General features: G+C 43.3%; 1 protein-coding gene across 2 annotated transcripts in view; it reads left to right on the forward strand.

Annotated features, from left to right (window-relative positions):
- The window catches only part of GRIP1 (glutamate receptor interacting protein 1), a 203486-nt gene that overhangs the window by 111234 nt on the left and 78470 nt on the right, over positions 1–13782 (forward strand). For both annotated transcript variants that reach the window (XM_024737136.1, XM_024737137.1), the window contains 2 exons: positions 3495–3681; positions 4352–4497. In XM_024737136.1, the coding sequence (XP_024592904.1) occupies positions 3495–3681; positions 4352–4497 (333 nt within the window). The remainder of the gene's footprint in view (positions 1–3494; positions 3682–4351; positions 4498–13782) is intronic.

The raw sequence follows: 13782 nt of genomic DNA on the forward strand, positions 1-13782 counted from the left end.
CATATCCCTTCAAATAGAAGATTTGTCATCTTTAGTATAGGTAAATAGAAGGAAGACTGAGAACAAGGAACTTCTAGAGCCTCATATGTTTCTTAGCTGACTCGAGAGAGCAAATTATTTACTCATGGAAGAAATGAGTTGAAGGCAACAGAGTGAACTGGTTATGAGCATAGCCTCTGGAACCAGGTTGTGTGGGTTCTCATCCCAGTGTCATTAATTTCTAGCTCTAGGACCTTGAGCAGATTTTCTAAGCTCTCTGTACCTTGGCATTCTTAGCTACAAAGTGGGGCTAATTATAGTATTTACCGTATTGGGTAATTGTGAAGATTATATGAAAATGTGTATATGTGTGTGTGTGTGTGTGTGTGTGTGTGTATTCTCATCACTGAAAGGAACATGCAGGACAAGAAATACATTCTAGACTATATATTCATATATATGTATGATATGTTCATATATATGTATGAACAATGATATATTCTCATATAATCTTCACAGTTACCCAATGAAATAAGAACTATAATTATAAATATACTATATGCTAGAACAATACTTATTAAATAGTAAAAGCACTACTGAAGTAAGCACTAGTGTTTGCTGTTATGATGCCCGTATCTGAGATGTTAACACTGCTTTCAAACTTAGGCATTTTTCACATGGTTCCACTTTGACATAATACATAGGTTGAGTCTTCCATTTAATGCCTCAGGATTTGTGGTGGATATTTTTATACGAGATTTTTTACATAAAATGTCTTCTTGTGCAACACTGCTTACTGAGAGAAAACGGGCTAACAGCCCTCAGCAGGGAAGAGCAATTAAAACAGATGCATTCATGTTCATACTTCTGCTTTAATGGGCAAACATTTGTGTGAGGTAAGACTGCTGTCTTGATCAAGGATATTAGTGACTACAGATAAATGATAATCTGTTTGGCTATCTCAGGTGGATGTTTACACATCTTAAAGTTTTTTGGTTTTGGGGTGTTTTTTTTTTTTTTGGCTGCGTTGGGTCTTTGTTGCTGCACACAGGCTTTCTCTAGTTGCAGCGAGCAGGGGCTACTCTTCATTGCGGTGTGTGGGCATCTCATTGCGATGGCCTCTCTTTGTTGTGGAGCACGGGCTCTAGGCACACGGGCTTCAGTAGTTGTGGCACGTGGGCTCAGTAGTTGTGGCTCGCGGGCTTTAGAGCTCGGTTTCAGTAGTTGTGGCACACGGGCTTAGTTGCTCCTGAGTCATGTTCTCCAGGCCTGCTCTCATGCCTCTGCACCTCTGTATGTGCTGTGCCCTCTGCCACTTTAGCCCTTCCCTTGTTTTTTTTTTGATATTTATTTATTTGGTTGCACTGGATCTTAGTTGCTGCAGGTGGGCTCCTTGTTTGCAGCACATGGGTTCCTTAGTTGCAGCAGGTGAAATGGGGATGGAGGGGGAGAGTAAATGATGATACTGAGAAGCTGAGGTTGAGAAGCCTGTTGTTTAAGGAATTCTTGTCAAATGGCTGGATCTTTTCAGTCTTGTAGGAAAGGAAGTAAAGTTTGACCCTTAAAAGAGTAGAAATATTTCTGAAAAATCCCATGAGGAATCAAATAAGGTGACAAAATATTACACCACAAAAGATTCCAGGACCCCATAGAGAATAATGTGAATTCGTCATGACTTTCTGTAGCACCCTTCAGCACCTCAGTAACAGCAGTGGAGTGTCTGGCTGTTACCAAAGAGTACGGTGTGTGAGAGTAGACAAAATCACATGAGGTGTAAGAATAGTAGCAGAGGCATCATTGAAATGGTCATCGGAGGTCCAGGTGGAGTGTGGAGGAAAGTGATGTTAGAAAAGGCAACGAGGAAAGATGATGGCTTGCAAACCAGATTCTCACGTGAGGGAGGCAGAAGTTTCTGGAGTGTTCTGCTCCTACCTCACTACCTGCAGTAGCTGTGTTCTTATCTGGAATACAAGGGCATCTCTTACGTGCTTTCATATGAAGGGGGGGAAATATCCGTTGCTAAAAATACTGTTTGAAAGCCATTAGACTCGGAGACAAGTGGGAGAAAATGGGACTAGACGTCATAAAGAGGAGAAAGTCAGATCGTAGGGACTTGAGAAGATGGCTCATAAGGACGTGTGATCAATAAGGAGGATTCAGATATTGAGATCCTGGAGCTCTATCCACTTTGAAGGAAGATGGGGTCCAGCATAGGGCTCTGCTGGCAGAGAACTGGAGGAGGATGGAACTTCTAGTAACTGGCATTGAGAGAGATGAAGAACCGTCAAGCCAGCATGTTAGGAGATTACGGCCGTGATGTCAAAGGTACCGAGGACGACGAAGGTTTAGAGGAGGTAGGTTCACAGCCAAGTCCTGAAGTCAGTGAGGAAATGGAGGGACTTCGCAAAAACAGAAAACTATGGGTTTGAAGATGAGACAAAGCAGAAATGAATACAGAATATGGAACTTGAAATAGGAGTGATTTGAGATAAACAGCACTGCATACGGGCAGCAAGGAGTATTCTAAACCCTTCTCTCTCCTTGCCCCAGGCAGGGAGCGTAAGGAAAAATAGCTTGTGATTGGGGAGTGTCCTGAGGTGTATGGTGTCATCAGGTTTCAGTTGGAGGAAGGAGGCCAGAGACCTTTATTGGAGGAAGTGGCAGTCAAACGCAGGACCCTACAGGCAGACAGCTTGCTCACAGAGAGCAAAGGAGGCACGGGTGCCAGTGAGCAGCGCTGCGAGGAAGGCTTTCCTGGAGGATGCTTCTTCACCACCTAGGTCGGGAATGGGAACTAGACAGCTTTGTGCCTGGGGCCTTGGATGAATATCAGAGAAATGAATGAAATAAGAGATAACAAAACAGGCTGGCGAGCCAGTGGAAAGATCAAGAGCGGAAGAGACCAAATTTGCGGGTAGGAGGAATGTAGGGTTTAAAGGACTCCATTGTGGCAGCCCAGCGCCACGTTTAGGCTGATGACCAGAACATCCTCATCACCCCAGGAGCCAGACTTGGATCAGTTGTTTCTTCAAAACTGAAGGTCAAGTTGTTTGTAAAAGCTGGAACCTTAGGTACAAATGGCTAAAGTGGGGGGGAAAAAAAACCACATTAGACCAGTTAAGCCCAACCCCCATTTTCCTAGATAGGAAGGAGATAGATGACTTACCCCAAGGTCACCCAACTGGTTGCTTAGTGGTCGAGCCAGGACTAGACCCCAGGTACCCTGACCCCAAGACCATCCTCTTCCTACAGCTCCCACAACTGTCCCTGCTATTAGGGGTGGGCCTGAGGAGGGGGCTACACTGATGCTGTAACTTAGATGTGACAAATATTGGGAGATTCGTCTATCCTGCTCAGCTCTGGTGAAACTTTTTATGCTAAAAGAGCAAAACCTCACATCCCACCATTGCCAATGAGTTTTTGTTCCGGAGACATGATCTGTTTCAGAAACGCTGGCGTTCCTGGTGCCTGTTCCAATCTAAAGTCATTTCTTGTGTGTGTGTTTGTTCCTCTAGTGTCATTAGCCTCCAGTACGGTGGGCTTGGCTGGGCAGGTTGTTCACACAGAAACCACAGAGGTTGTGCTCACAGCAGATCCTGTCACAGGATTTGGGATTCAACTGCAGGGCAGTGTGTTTGCCACCGAGACCCTCTCCTCTCCACCTCTGATTTCCTATATTGAAGCTGACAGCCCGGCAGAGAGGTGAGACATTTTCTTTCACGGCATCGTTGTCTGCCCTGCATTTCTCGCTGGCTATCTTTGACTAGCTAATAAATTATGGAACAGTGCTCAACGCAGGAAATGCAAGACGTGATGAACTCTGTTCTGACAATAAAATTTTACGTTCTTGATCAGGTTTGAGACAGAATAGCGAGCGTGAGTGCCTTCAGCAGATTTTTGTCCATTGGCGACTAGAGGCTAAATTAATTAAAAAGGGGGAAAAATCCATTAAAAAAATCTCTGAAGTCCAAACTTCATAATAATTTCTGTGCCATGGGGGAATGCACATTCATCATTACTATATATTGGTTCAGATCAGGTTATAACAATACCATGGTGCTGAATTATTAATTACTTTTCTGGGATACTTCAAGATTCCCTTGCTCACATTTGTAGCCAAGAAATGCAAGAATGTAGGACATTGCATATAACCGAATCACTTTGCTGTACACCGGAAACTAACACAATATTGTAAATCAGCTACACTTTTATTAAAAAAAAAAAAAGGAATGTGGGATATTGCAGTTGACCTAATAGGATGCCCACAGCATTAAATAAATGAGACCAAATGCTATTTGCCAGGATCTTGGCAACTTCAAGTGGATAATTATTTACTCCATCTGTGACCTGTAACGTGTGGTTCTAAATTCAGATGTGGGGTGCTACAGATTGGAGACAGAGTGTTGGCCATTAATGGAATTCCAACTGAAGACAGCACCTTTGAGGAAGCCAGCCAGCTCCTCCGAGACTCTTCAATCACAAGCAAGGTCACACTGGAAATTGAGTTCGATGTTGCAGGTACGATCATATAATCTCAAGTCAGCTGCGTAGTCAGGAGTGGACCCCATGTGAATTATGTGGGTTATGTGGCAGGGGATGGGGGAGGAACGACAAATTGTTTTTATGTAACAAACGTGTTTTTGCTTCGGAGGTTCAAGGTGTCATTTTGAACTGAGCATCGCTTTTGTATTATTCATTAAAATGTCACCACAAGAACAATTGAAAATTAATGTGACAAAATGAATAAGTAATAGCTGCTATAGAAGTGATTTAAAAAATCATGTAGCCTTTATTCTTCCTGACTTTTCCCCTATATGCTAGAGAAACCATATTCTTCAGTCACAGGGGCAAGAAATGCCTCTCTTTGACTCTTCCCACTGCAAAAAAAAAATATGAAAGTTCTGTGGGGAACAATGAAAATTCATTGGGTGGATTTATTCAAGCCCAGTAGGTAAATATTTGGTCTCTAGCGTTAAAGAGAAATCGTACCAGACACTTGTTAAAAATGACAAGGGAGACTTTATTCAAGGCTATTTCAGTAGCGATCAAGACTTGCAATAGGAAAGAGATTGAACTCAGCGTCAGTAACAGCAAGTGCATTTGTATGACTTAAGTTTGACCATGGAAGGAGTCCTTGTCAGTAGCTAATAGGTGTACAGGGTTTAGAGGTCTATGCTAGTTCCCATTTAAGAAAGTTGTCTTCTCTTAATGAAATACTATCTCACAGACCCAATAACCTTTACCAATCAATAAAGATATGCCTTTGGACCTAGGGGTCACATTATCCCAACAAATATTTGCTGAATGTTTACTGTGGGCCAGTTACTATTCTATACAGTGGAGGTGCAACAGTGGACAGGAGAGGGGAAAAAAAAAATCCCTGTCTTCATGACGCTTATATTATAGCAGTACAGAAAGTTAATTTAAAAATTAGTAAATATAAATTTAGGCAGTAATAGTGCTCTGAGGAAAATAAAACCGAATGGGGGTTAGAGAATGACTGTAGGGATTTTTTTTTTTTTTCCATAGGATAACTCTCTAAGGAAGAGACATTTCAGCAGAGATTTAAAGGTTGAGAAGGAGCCAGCCATGTCAGAATCTGGGAGGAGAGCATTCCAGGCAGAGGGAGCAGCCAGTGTAATAAGCTTGGTGGATTTGAGGAACAGCAAAAAGGGCTCTTGCTGGAGCATATAAGGGAGCTGGGGATAGGAGTCAGGTTTGGATTTGGAGGTGGGGTGGGAGAGGTTGGAACAGGCCAGTGCAGTGCCTTGGTACAATTTTACAAGGGTAACGAAGTCATGGAGCCTGTTACGGAGGGGAGTGAGATAACCTGATGGATGTTTTGGAGAGATCCCTGTGAAGTGTAGGGGGACAGTAGCAAACTTAGAGAAGAACAGAAGATCGTAGCAGAAGATTGGTGGCTTGGACAAGGCGGTAGTGCTAGAGATGGTGACAGAGAGCGAAGTTTAGGATGCGGCTTGAAGCAGAGCTAACATAACTTGCTTATGGGTCGGATATGGAAGATGAGAGAAAGGGGAGATCCTAATGATCCTGAGTTATGAAGGTGAGTGGTTGAGCAGATAGCCGTATCTTTAACTGAGAAGAAGACCTGAAGCGTAGAAATTTGGGGATAACAAAAAGAGTTCTGTTTTAAACATGAGTAGGCAAATCCACTGTCAATACTAGGGAAAAAAGGACAAGTACATCCATTCCTTACTCAAGAGACTCTTCCCAAGTACCAGTTACTAAGTGCTAGGTGCTGCACTATGTTCAGATCATTGAAAGAAAGAATAGAAAGGATCGACATCTTCAAGGACTTTGTATCCAATTAGACACAAGAAAGAACTGCTGAAAGATAAGAATAGACTTGCTGAAAGTGTGTTGCCACTGGAATGCAGAAGGAAGTGCCCGGGAGACTGCAGGCTACCTCCTGGAGCCTGGGATTGGGGTCTCTGCTGGAGAGCAGGACTGAGGAGTGACCAACATGGCGGTGATGGTTAAAGTCATGGAATAAAGGACACCACTAGGGAAAGAGTAGTGTTAAGAAGGGGACTGAGGAGGGGACTTTGCCTGAGGAATACTAAGATTTAAAGGGAAAGGACGCTAGTAAAGGAGACGATGAAGATGCTATAGGAGAAGTGGGAGGAGAACCAAAACTCTTTGGAAGCCAAAGCAAGAGTTTCAAGGCAAAAGTCGCCATCAATAGCATAAAAGTGCTGTGGAGAATTCAAGTAAGGAAGGCGGGAAAGGAAATGTCCACTGGATTCAGCAATTAGGAAGAAAGACATCGTAGAGAAGTTTCGAGCAACTGAGGGACAGAAGTCAGATTGCAGGGAGCTGAGGGGTGAGGGAAGAAAGTGTGGAGAAGTACAGACAATCTATGCTTGTTGTCTGTCTGCCAAGGGGTCTTGGAAGACAGTTTGGCAGGAAAAATGCAGGGAGTAGATGAAAAGGACTGGAGGCCACCATGGGCTCCTCTTTTGAGAACTTCTGCAACATTTAGTTACATACTTGGTGCTCTGTCTTATACTGTCCTATCTTCTTCTTTTTAATATACTGTCCTATCTTCTTTTTTTTAATTTATTTATTTTATTTATTTATTTTTGGCTGTGTTGGGTCTTTGTTGCTGCGCACAGGCTTTCTCTAGTTGCGACGAGCGGGGGCTGCTCTTCGTTGCTGTGCGCGGGCTTCTCATCGCAGTGGCTTCTCTTGTTGTGGATCACAGGCTCTAGGCGGGAGGGCTCAGTAGTTGTGGCTCATGGGCTTAGTTGCTCCGAGGCATGTGGGATCTTCCCGGATCAGGGCTCCAACCCATGTCCCCTGCACTGGCAGGCGGATTCTTAACCACTGCGCCCCACCAGGGAAGTCCTATACCACCCTATCTTCTAATCAGTGGTTCTCAACCAAGGTCAGTTTTGCCCCAGAGGACATTTGGCAGTGTCAAGACATTTAGCTGTAGATGAAAGGAGATGGGACAACAGATAGAAGGGGATTCCACATTCAGAGAGGTGTTATTTTGTTTGGTTAAGACTGGAGAGATTTGAGCATGTTTGGGGCCCAAAATAAATGAAAGAGAAAAGAGATAATTGGTAGATACGGGTTTCCAAAGGGATGAGAAGGGAAGTTATCTAGAACATAGGTAGATAACTCGTCTAAGACAGAAACTAGCAGACCTCTCCCTAGGAGTCTGAAGAGAAAGATGTGAGAATGTAATTACATTTTTAGCTGTGTTTAGGAAGATCATGTAAGAACTGTCAAGCAAGGGTGAAAGGGTAAGCACCTTGGGGAGTTGAAAAGAATGGTGAAGGTTTAGAAGAGCTAATGGGGAAATGAATGAGATAACCAACCAGACTCACGTAAAGGGATTTTCAAGCTGGGTGGTAGACCAAGCAGAGTCCAGAAGCTCTAAGTCTATAGCAACATCAAACTGCATGGTCAAGTCGTTTTTTGTCAGGAGACCTCAACTGCCAAAGAATAAAAGCAAAGACAGTAGATGATTAGATTGATCCAGAGACTGAGATTTCCAGAGAAGTTTCAAAGAAGGAGCACGTAAGTCATAGAGGTTCAAATCGTCACAGGAAGAGCAGAGGAATGATTATGATAATAGCATCAAAATTATCATGATATTTATCAAATGCTTACTCTATGGCATGTTACTTTCCTAAGCCCTGCCTGTACATTAGCTCATTTAGTCCTTAAAACAGCAATGGAGAAAGTTACTATTATTATGTCCCCAGAAAACGGAGATTCCCATTAATGGTAGGTCTGGGATTTTAACACAGACAGTGCGGCTCCAAAGGCCACACTCTAAGCACTACGCATACTGCCTGTGCTTGAAAGAATCTAGCTTAGAGAGGGACGGAAATCAATAAAGGATCAGCATGAGAGACCAAAAGGAAAGGGAGCACTTAAGGAATTAGGAGTCTTCAGGAAGGAAAATGGGGGGAGTGAGAGGAAGGGAATGTGAAGGCTAACAGCCAGGAGACTGAGGTCAAAGTGGCATGTTAGAGTTTAAGATTTCAGAGGTCAAGTAAGGCTCAGGGTAGTGAGCTGCCGAAGTGAAGCGGAGTGGAGGCAAGTATCATTCAACCAGGGGTCTGGAAGTGGGGGATGCAGAGTGATGGGCGGAGCATCAACGTGGAGAAGTCTCTCAGGAGGAGGGCGGGACTTGGAATGAGGAGGGCGGGACTTAGAATGAGGAGGGAGTATGAACTAGCTGCTCCTGCCATGCACAATCCCATCAAAGTCTGTCTGCAGTTGCTGTTCCCTCTGCCTGGGCAGCTCTTCCCCAACATGTCTGGGTGGTTTGCTCACTTCATTCAGATCTTTGCTCAGATTGCTCAAAGGAGCCTTCCACGACATCTATCACTGTCTGTCCCCTTGCCCAGATTTATAGCTCTTCTTGTCCCTTCTTATGCCATGATGTTATGGGGTATATTTATTTGTCCATTGTCTTGTCTTCTCCAGTAGGAAAATCTATGATGTCAGGGACTTTGTGCCTTTTGTTCAAGAATGTACCCCAGCACCCAGAATAGTGCTTGGAATACAGGAGGCTCTCAGCCAATACTTGGTGAATGAATGAATGAATGAATGAATGAGGTACAATTGGCACTCCTGAGAGACTAGGATCAGGAAGTTCAGTCTGCACCAAGAATTGATTTCATACCCATTGCTTCTCTGAGGTTCCTCGTCTCTTGGTACTGCTTGTTTCTTCACATCTGCTCCCTTTGTCCCTGTACAAGTTTTCTGTGACTTCTGACTGTACATGATCGCCCCATCCTTGCTAACATGCCCAACCAGGACTAGCCATTTTTAACTTCTAATTCCCAAGAAAAAGCACCTAAGTGGCCCAGCTTAGGTGTAGCATCTTCCCCTTCCCGTCAGCTGTGGCCAAGCAGAAGCCAGTAAAAGACCTCTTAAGGATCAGTCAGATGGCACTGAGAGTATACCTTTCAAATAAGGCTGTCCTGTGGCCCCAGAATGTACTTATTATAATTGTAGAACATTCATGGCGGGAGGACTGTTATAATCCAATACCTTCATTTATTTGTGAATGGGAAAACTGAGGTTCAGGTGGGGAAACTCAAGGTCATACAGCAAAGTGAACGGTAGATCCCGGGTCTGTTGACTTGCACCTGTCTTTTCCATATCGTATTACACTCCCTCTTCAAGACGATATTAGGGTTCCCAGCGTGAAACAGCAGGATTTCTGAGCTTCTGCCCTACTGACATTGTTTGTTGAGGGGAGGTGTCTCTCCTATGCACTGTAGGATCTCGGGGAGCATCTACTCACTACATCCCAGTAGTGGAATAGCCAGCACGATTGACCTTCTCCATAGCAGTGTCTACTAAGTATTTACTTGTGCTATACATGCATTTTTATTTTATGTGTATCACTCCTAATTGTCTGGATATGAACCACCATTCATTTCCAATTCTTCCTCAGAAATATATAATACCCAGACACTAATTCTCAAACTATTGGATCTTAGAGATTACCTATCTCTATTTTATAAACATTCTAAGTGACACAGACAGTGGTTAAAAAGCTTGACGGTGAGTACACTTTTGCCTAAATCTATCTCTTTTTACATGGGTACCACTGTCCAAACAAATTGTAGTAATGTTAAAGGGATTTTTCTTATGCTGAAGTTACTTATAACCCCATCATTCTAATAAACAAAAGTTTATTTTTTATATATTTCTTTACCAAAGTCCTTTACCATACATATAATTTTGTAAAGCTATAATCATAACATATGCACAGTTTACATTCTGCCTTTTTCAATACTGTCTTTTAAATACCAGTGTACAATATCATGAATGCTTAAAGTTTCTACTTTAATGCTGAAGTTACTTTGTTGGAAAAAATACAGCTTTGTCCTGGCAAGAAGCCTCCGTGAAAAATCCTATCAAATGTTGTTTGCCATCATTACTAGAATCCCCCGTGTTTTCCTCTGTGTGAGTGGGAGTTAAACATTTACATTTGCCCCCATTATAATTCCTTAATTTTTTCAAATCTCACAAGGGTGTCCAGGTTGATGAATTGTGATGTGGTGGTTATCTTACTGTGCCAACAATGAATGCTTTGGGCAGAAAAAGCAGACCAGTTGGAAAGAAAGAGGACTTTGTTTACCCAAATGTGTTTTTAATTACAGTATTAACAAAGATAAAGCAAAACCAGGGAAGCACAAAATAATCACATGGGAGTGTAAGAAAATAAATGTTCTGTTTACTTACTCTAAACCTGTTGTTTCTCCAAATATTGGCTCTTTTTCCTCTTTATTATCATTTCCTTAAGAAACCCCAAATTAAACGTGCCTTGGCTTTAACAACCAAGTCATTGTATGGGGGGAAAAATTACCAAATAGAAAATAAATCATGTTGACATTTAAGATTAAAATGAAGCCACAGCTTGATCAAAGAGATTCATATGTTGATATTTATTCATCATTATAAATATTTCAAATCTTATGTAGTCAAAAGTGATCTATTACTGTTTTCCAGGAAGTGATAATGTCTCCTTCAGTGTCATTAACAATGTTAATCTTGGTCAAGATTCCCTACATTAAAAATGTAAAGCAAGGGCTTCCCTGGTGGCACAGTGGTTAAGAATCCGCCTACCAATGCAGGGGACACGGGTTCGAGCCCTGGTCAGGGAAGATCCCACCTGCCGCAGAGCAACTAAGCCCGTGCGCCACAACTACTGAGCCTGCGCTCTAGAGCCCGCGAGCCACAACTACTGAGCTTGTGTGCCACAACTACTGAAGCCTGCGCGCCTAGAGCCTGTGCTCCGCAACAAGAGAAGCCACTGCAATGAGAAGCCCGCGCACTGCAACGAAGAGTAGCCCGGCTCGCCGCAACTAGAGAAAGCCCACACGCAGCAAAGACCCAACACAGCCAAAAATAACAAATAATTTTTTTTTAATGTAAAGCAAAATGTTTCTATAGTAACTATTTTAGATCTGTGTTTTCCAGGCCCTTATGAATCAAAGACTCACTTGTATAGCATCTTGGGCAAGATGTCATATACATACGTGGATACACATATACATACATTATGCTCCCCTCCCCTTTCACAGAGAACGTTTTCGTAAAACGGATAACACTAAAACAAACATACATGAAATGAGTTCTCTAAATAGCAAAGCTATTTAGTTGCAAGCCACAGAAATGCACTCAAGCTAATTTAGACAGGAAAGGCATTTCCTGGAAGCACACTGGTGTTTCACAGCCTTTGAGGACAGGGAATAGGCAGCCCCTGGAAGAGCTAGACCCAGGGGCTGTCAAGGCTAACCACTGGCTCTCTCCAAGACCTCACACTGTCCTCAAGTACACTTGTTTCTTTCTGCCTTCTCTCTGCAGCCTGGCTATTGGTGCGGATGGGCCAAACTAGCCTCTTCCAAATACCCTGTCTGCCCCCAGTCTGCATGCTAATTCCAAATTCCTAAACTTTCTCTTTTGGTGGTGGGAAGCAGGTAGTAATTAGCCTTCACAAAGATTCAGAGAAGAGATGAAAGGAAGGATTTGAGAGATCTTTTAGAAGTAAATATTTGTGATACTTGGAGCACCTGAAGTAAAGAAGTAAAGCATACCGAGGTGGTTATTACTTAACCTCATTTCTCTTTTTCTGCCCCAATATATTAAAATTAGCCAGTCTTTTTGAAATCTACTGGGGGAAATAACTAATTTTATCTATCTCAAGTTCCGATTGGGAAATGGGAAGGATACAAATTCTTCATGAATAAATAAACAAATAAATATATGTTGTTACTTCCTGGCACATCTTAGATTAGTCTTAGTTGAGGACAACATCTGTGACACTCAAGGGGCCACACCTGACAGGACAGGAGAATTAAGAAGAGAGGGAGGAAGTGGGAGAAGGCGACAGATTCCCTCACGCCCCAGCGAAATGAGGAAAAAACTGGGAAGAAGGAAGAAGCCAGAGGGGACAGACTTGCCTTTACCCAGCAGCCCCGGCTGAAACTTACCAGGGCAGTTTGGGGAACCTTCTTTACAGATGACTTTCTAGAAGCCTGGAGGGCCCAGGAAAATCAAAATTTTACTGTGTGCTCCTGTTTGTCTATGCCAGTTACTCTGAGTTGGAAGATCAGGTTCTGGTCTTATTATTATTATTACTTTTTTTTTTTTTTTTTTTTCGGTACGCGGGCCTCTCACTGCCGTGGCCTTTCCCGTTGCGGAGCACAGGCTCCGGACGCGCAGGCTCAGCGGCCATGGCTCACGGGCCTAGCCTCTCCGCGGCATGTGGGATTTTCCCGGACCGGAACACGAACCCGTGTCCCCTGCATCGGCAGGCGGACCCTCAACCACTGCACCACCAGGGAAGCCCAGGTTCTGGTCTTACAAAAGGTTTACTGCCTAAATTCTTCATGGGCAAGTAGAAAAGGCCAGGAAGAGCAGGTTAAGACAGATGAAGGAAGGAAGTACTCTGCTTCCATGAGGCCACCCCACCTTTCACCTCTGCTTTGCAGAGACTCAAAACATGTTAAAAATGTGATTAACAAATTGGACTAGGGGCCTGAGGACTGAATAGTTCTACCCACATCACAGCAGCTGTAGTTAATTCTTTGTGGCGGTTTGGGAGCTAGCTTGGCACAAAATGAAGCAGAAAAAGTGGTTTCATTCCAACATCCCACAAGCCTCCCCTTATGCTAATGTTTCCTTTGTTTCTTGCCAACCCTTCCCACCCCTTTCTAAAACCTTCAAGAAAGGATTATAGTCATTAGCTACTTAGTGTGAATAGATGTTATCTCTTAAGAGGATATTTCCATTTTAACCTTGTCTCCAATTGAACGCCTCCCAGACTGTTAGAGGAATTTTAAGAATATATTTAAGAATATGTAGCAATTCTTTCTTTCTCGGATACTGGTCACGCCCTGGTAAAATCACAGTAGATTTATCCAAGGTTGAGAGTCGAGCAGTACACACCGCTTCCCTCTCTGTTCCTACATTAGCTTACTTCTCTACTGGTTGGCCAACATTTGAGCCCAACTTCGCTCTGTTCCAGTGACCCCTGCCCTCGTGCTCCTCCCTGAAACGTCCCCATGATCCAGAGACTAGAGGGTCATCCTTGGTGCAGTGGGACCTCCTGGGTCCCTTTGTTCCACCTCTGCTCAGCACTCAGTCTGGGTGGCTGTGGTCAGGACCATTCTGGTTGTGAGATATTTTGACTATCACTGCTGCTTCTACATCTTTAAGTGTACTTTTCCACATTTACCTTACAAATTCAGGCACACCTCTCCTCCTCCAAATCAACGACCGTCACAGCTAACTGAAATCTTT

This window comes from Neophocaena asiaeorientalis, unplaced genomic scaffold (assembly GCF_003031525.2).
Source record: "Neophocaena asiaeorientalis asiaeorientalis breed wild unplaced genomic scaffold, Neophocaena_asiaeorientalis_V1.1 scaffold134, whole genome shotgun sequence".
NCBI classification, from domain to species: Eukaryota; Metazoa; Chordata; class Mammalia; order Artiodactyla; family Phocoenidae; genus Neophocaena; species Neophocaena asiaeorientalis.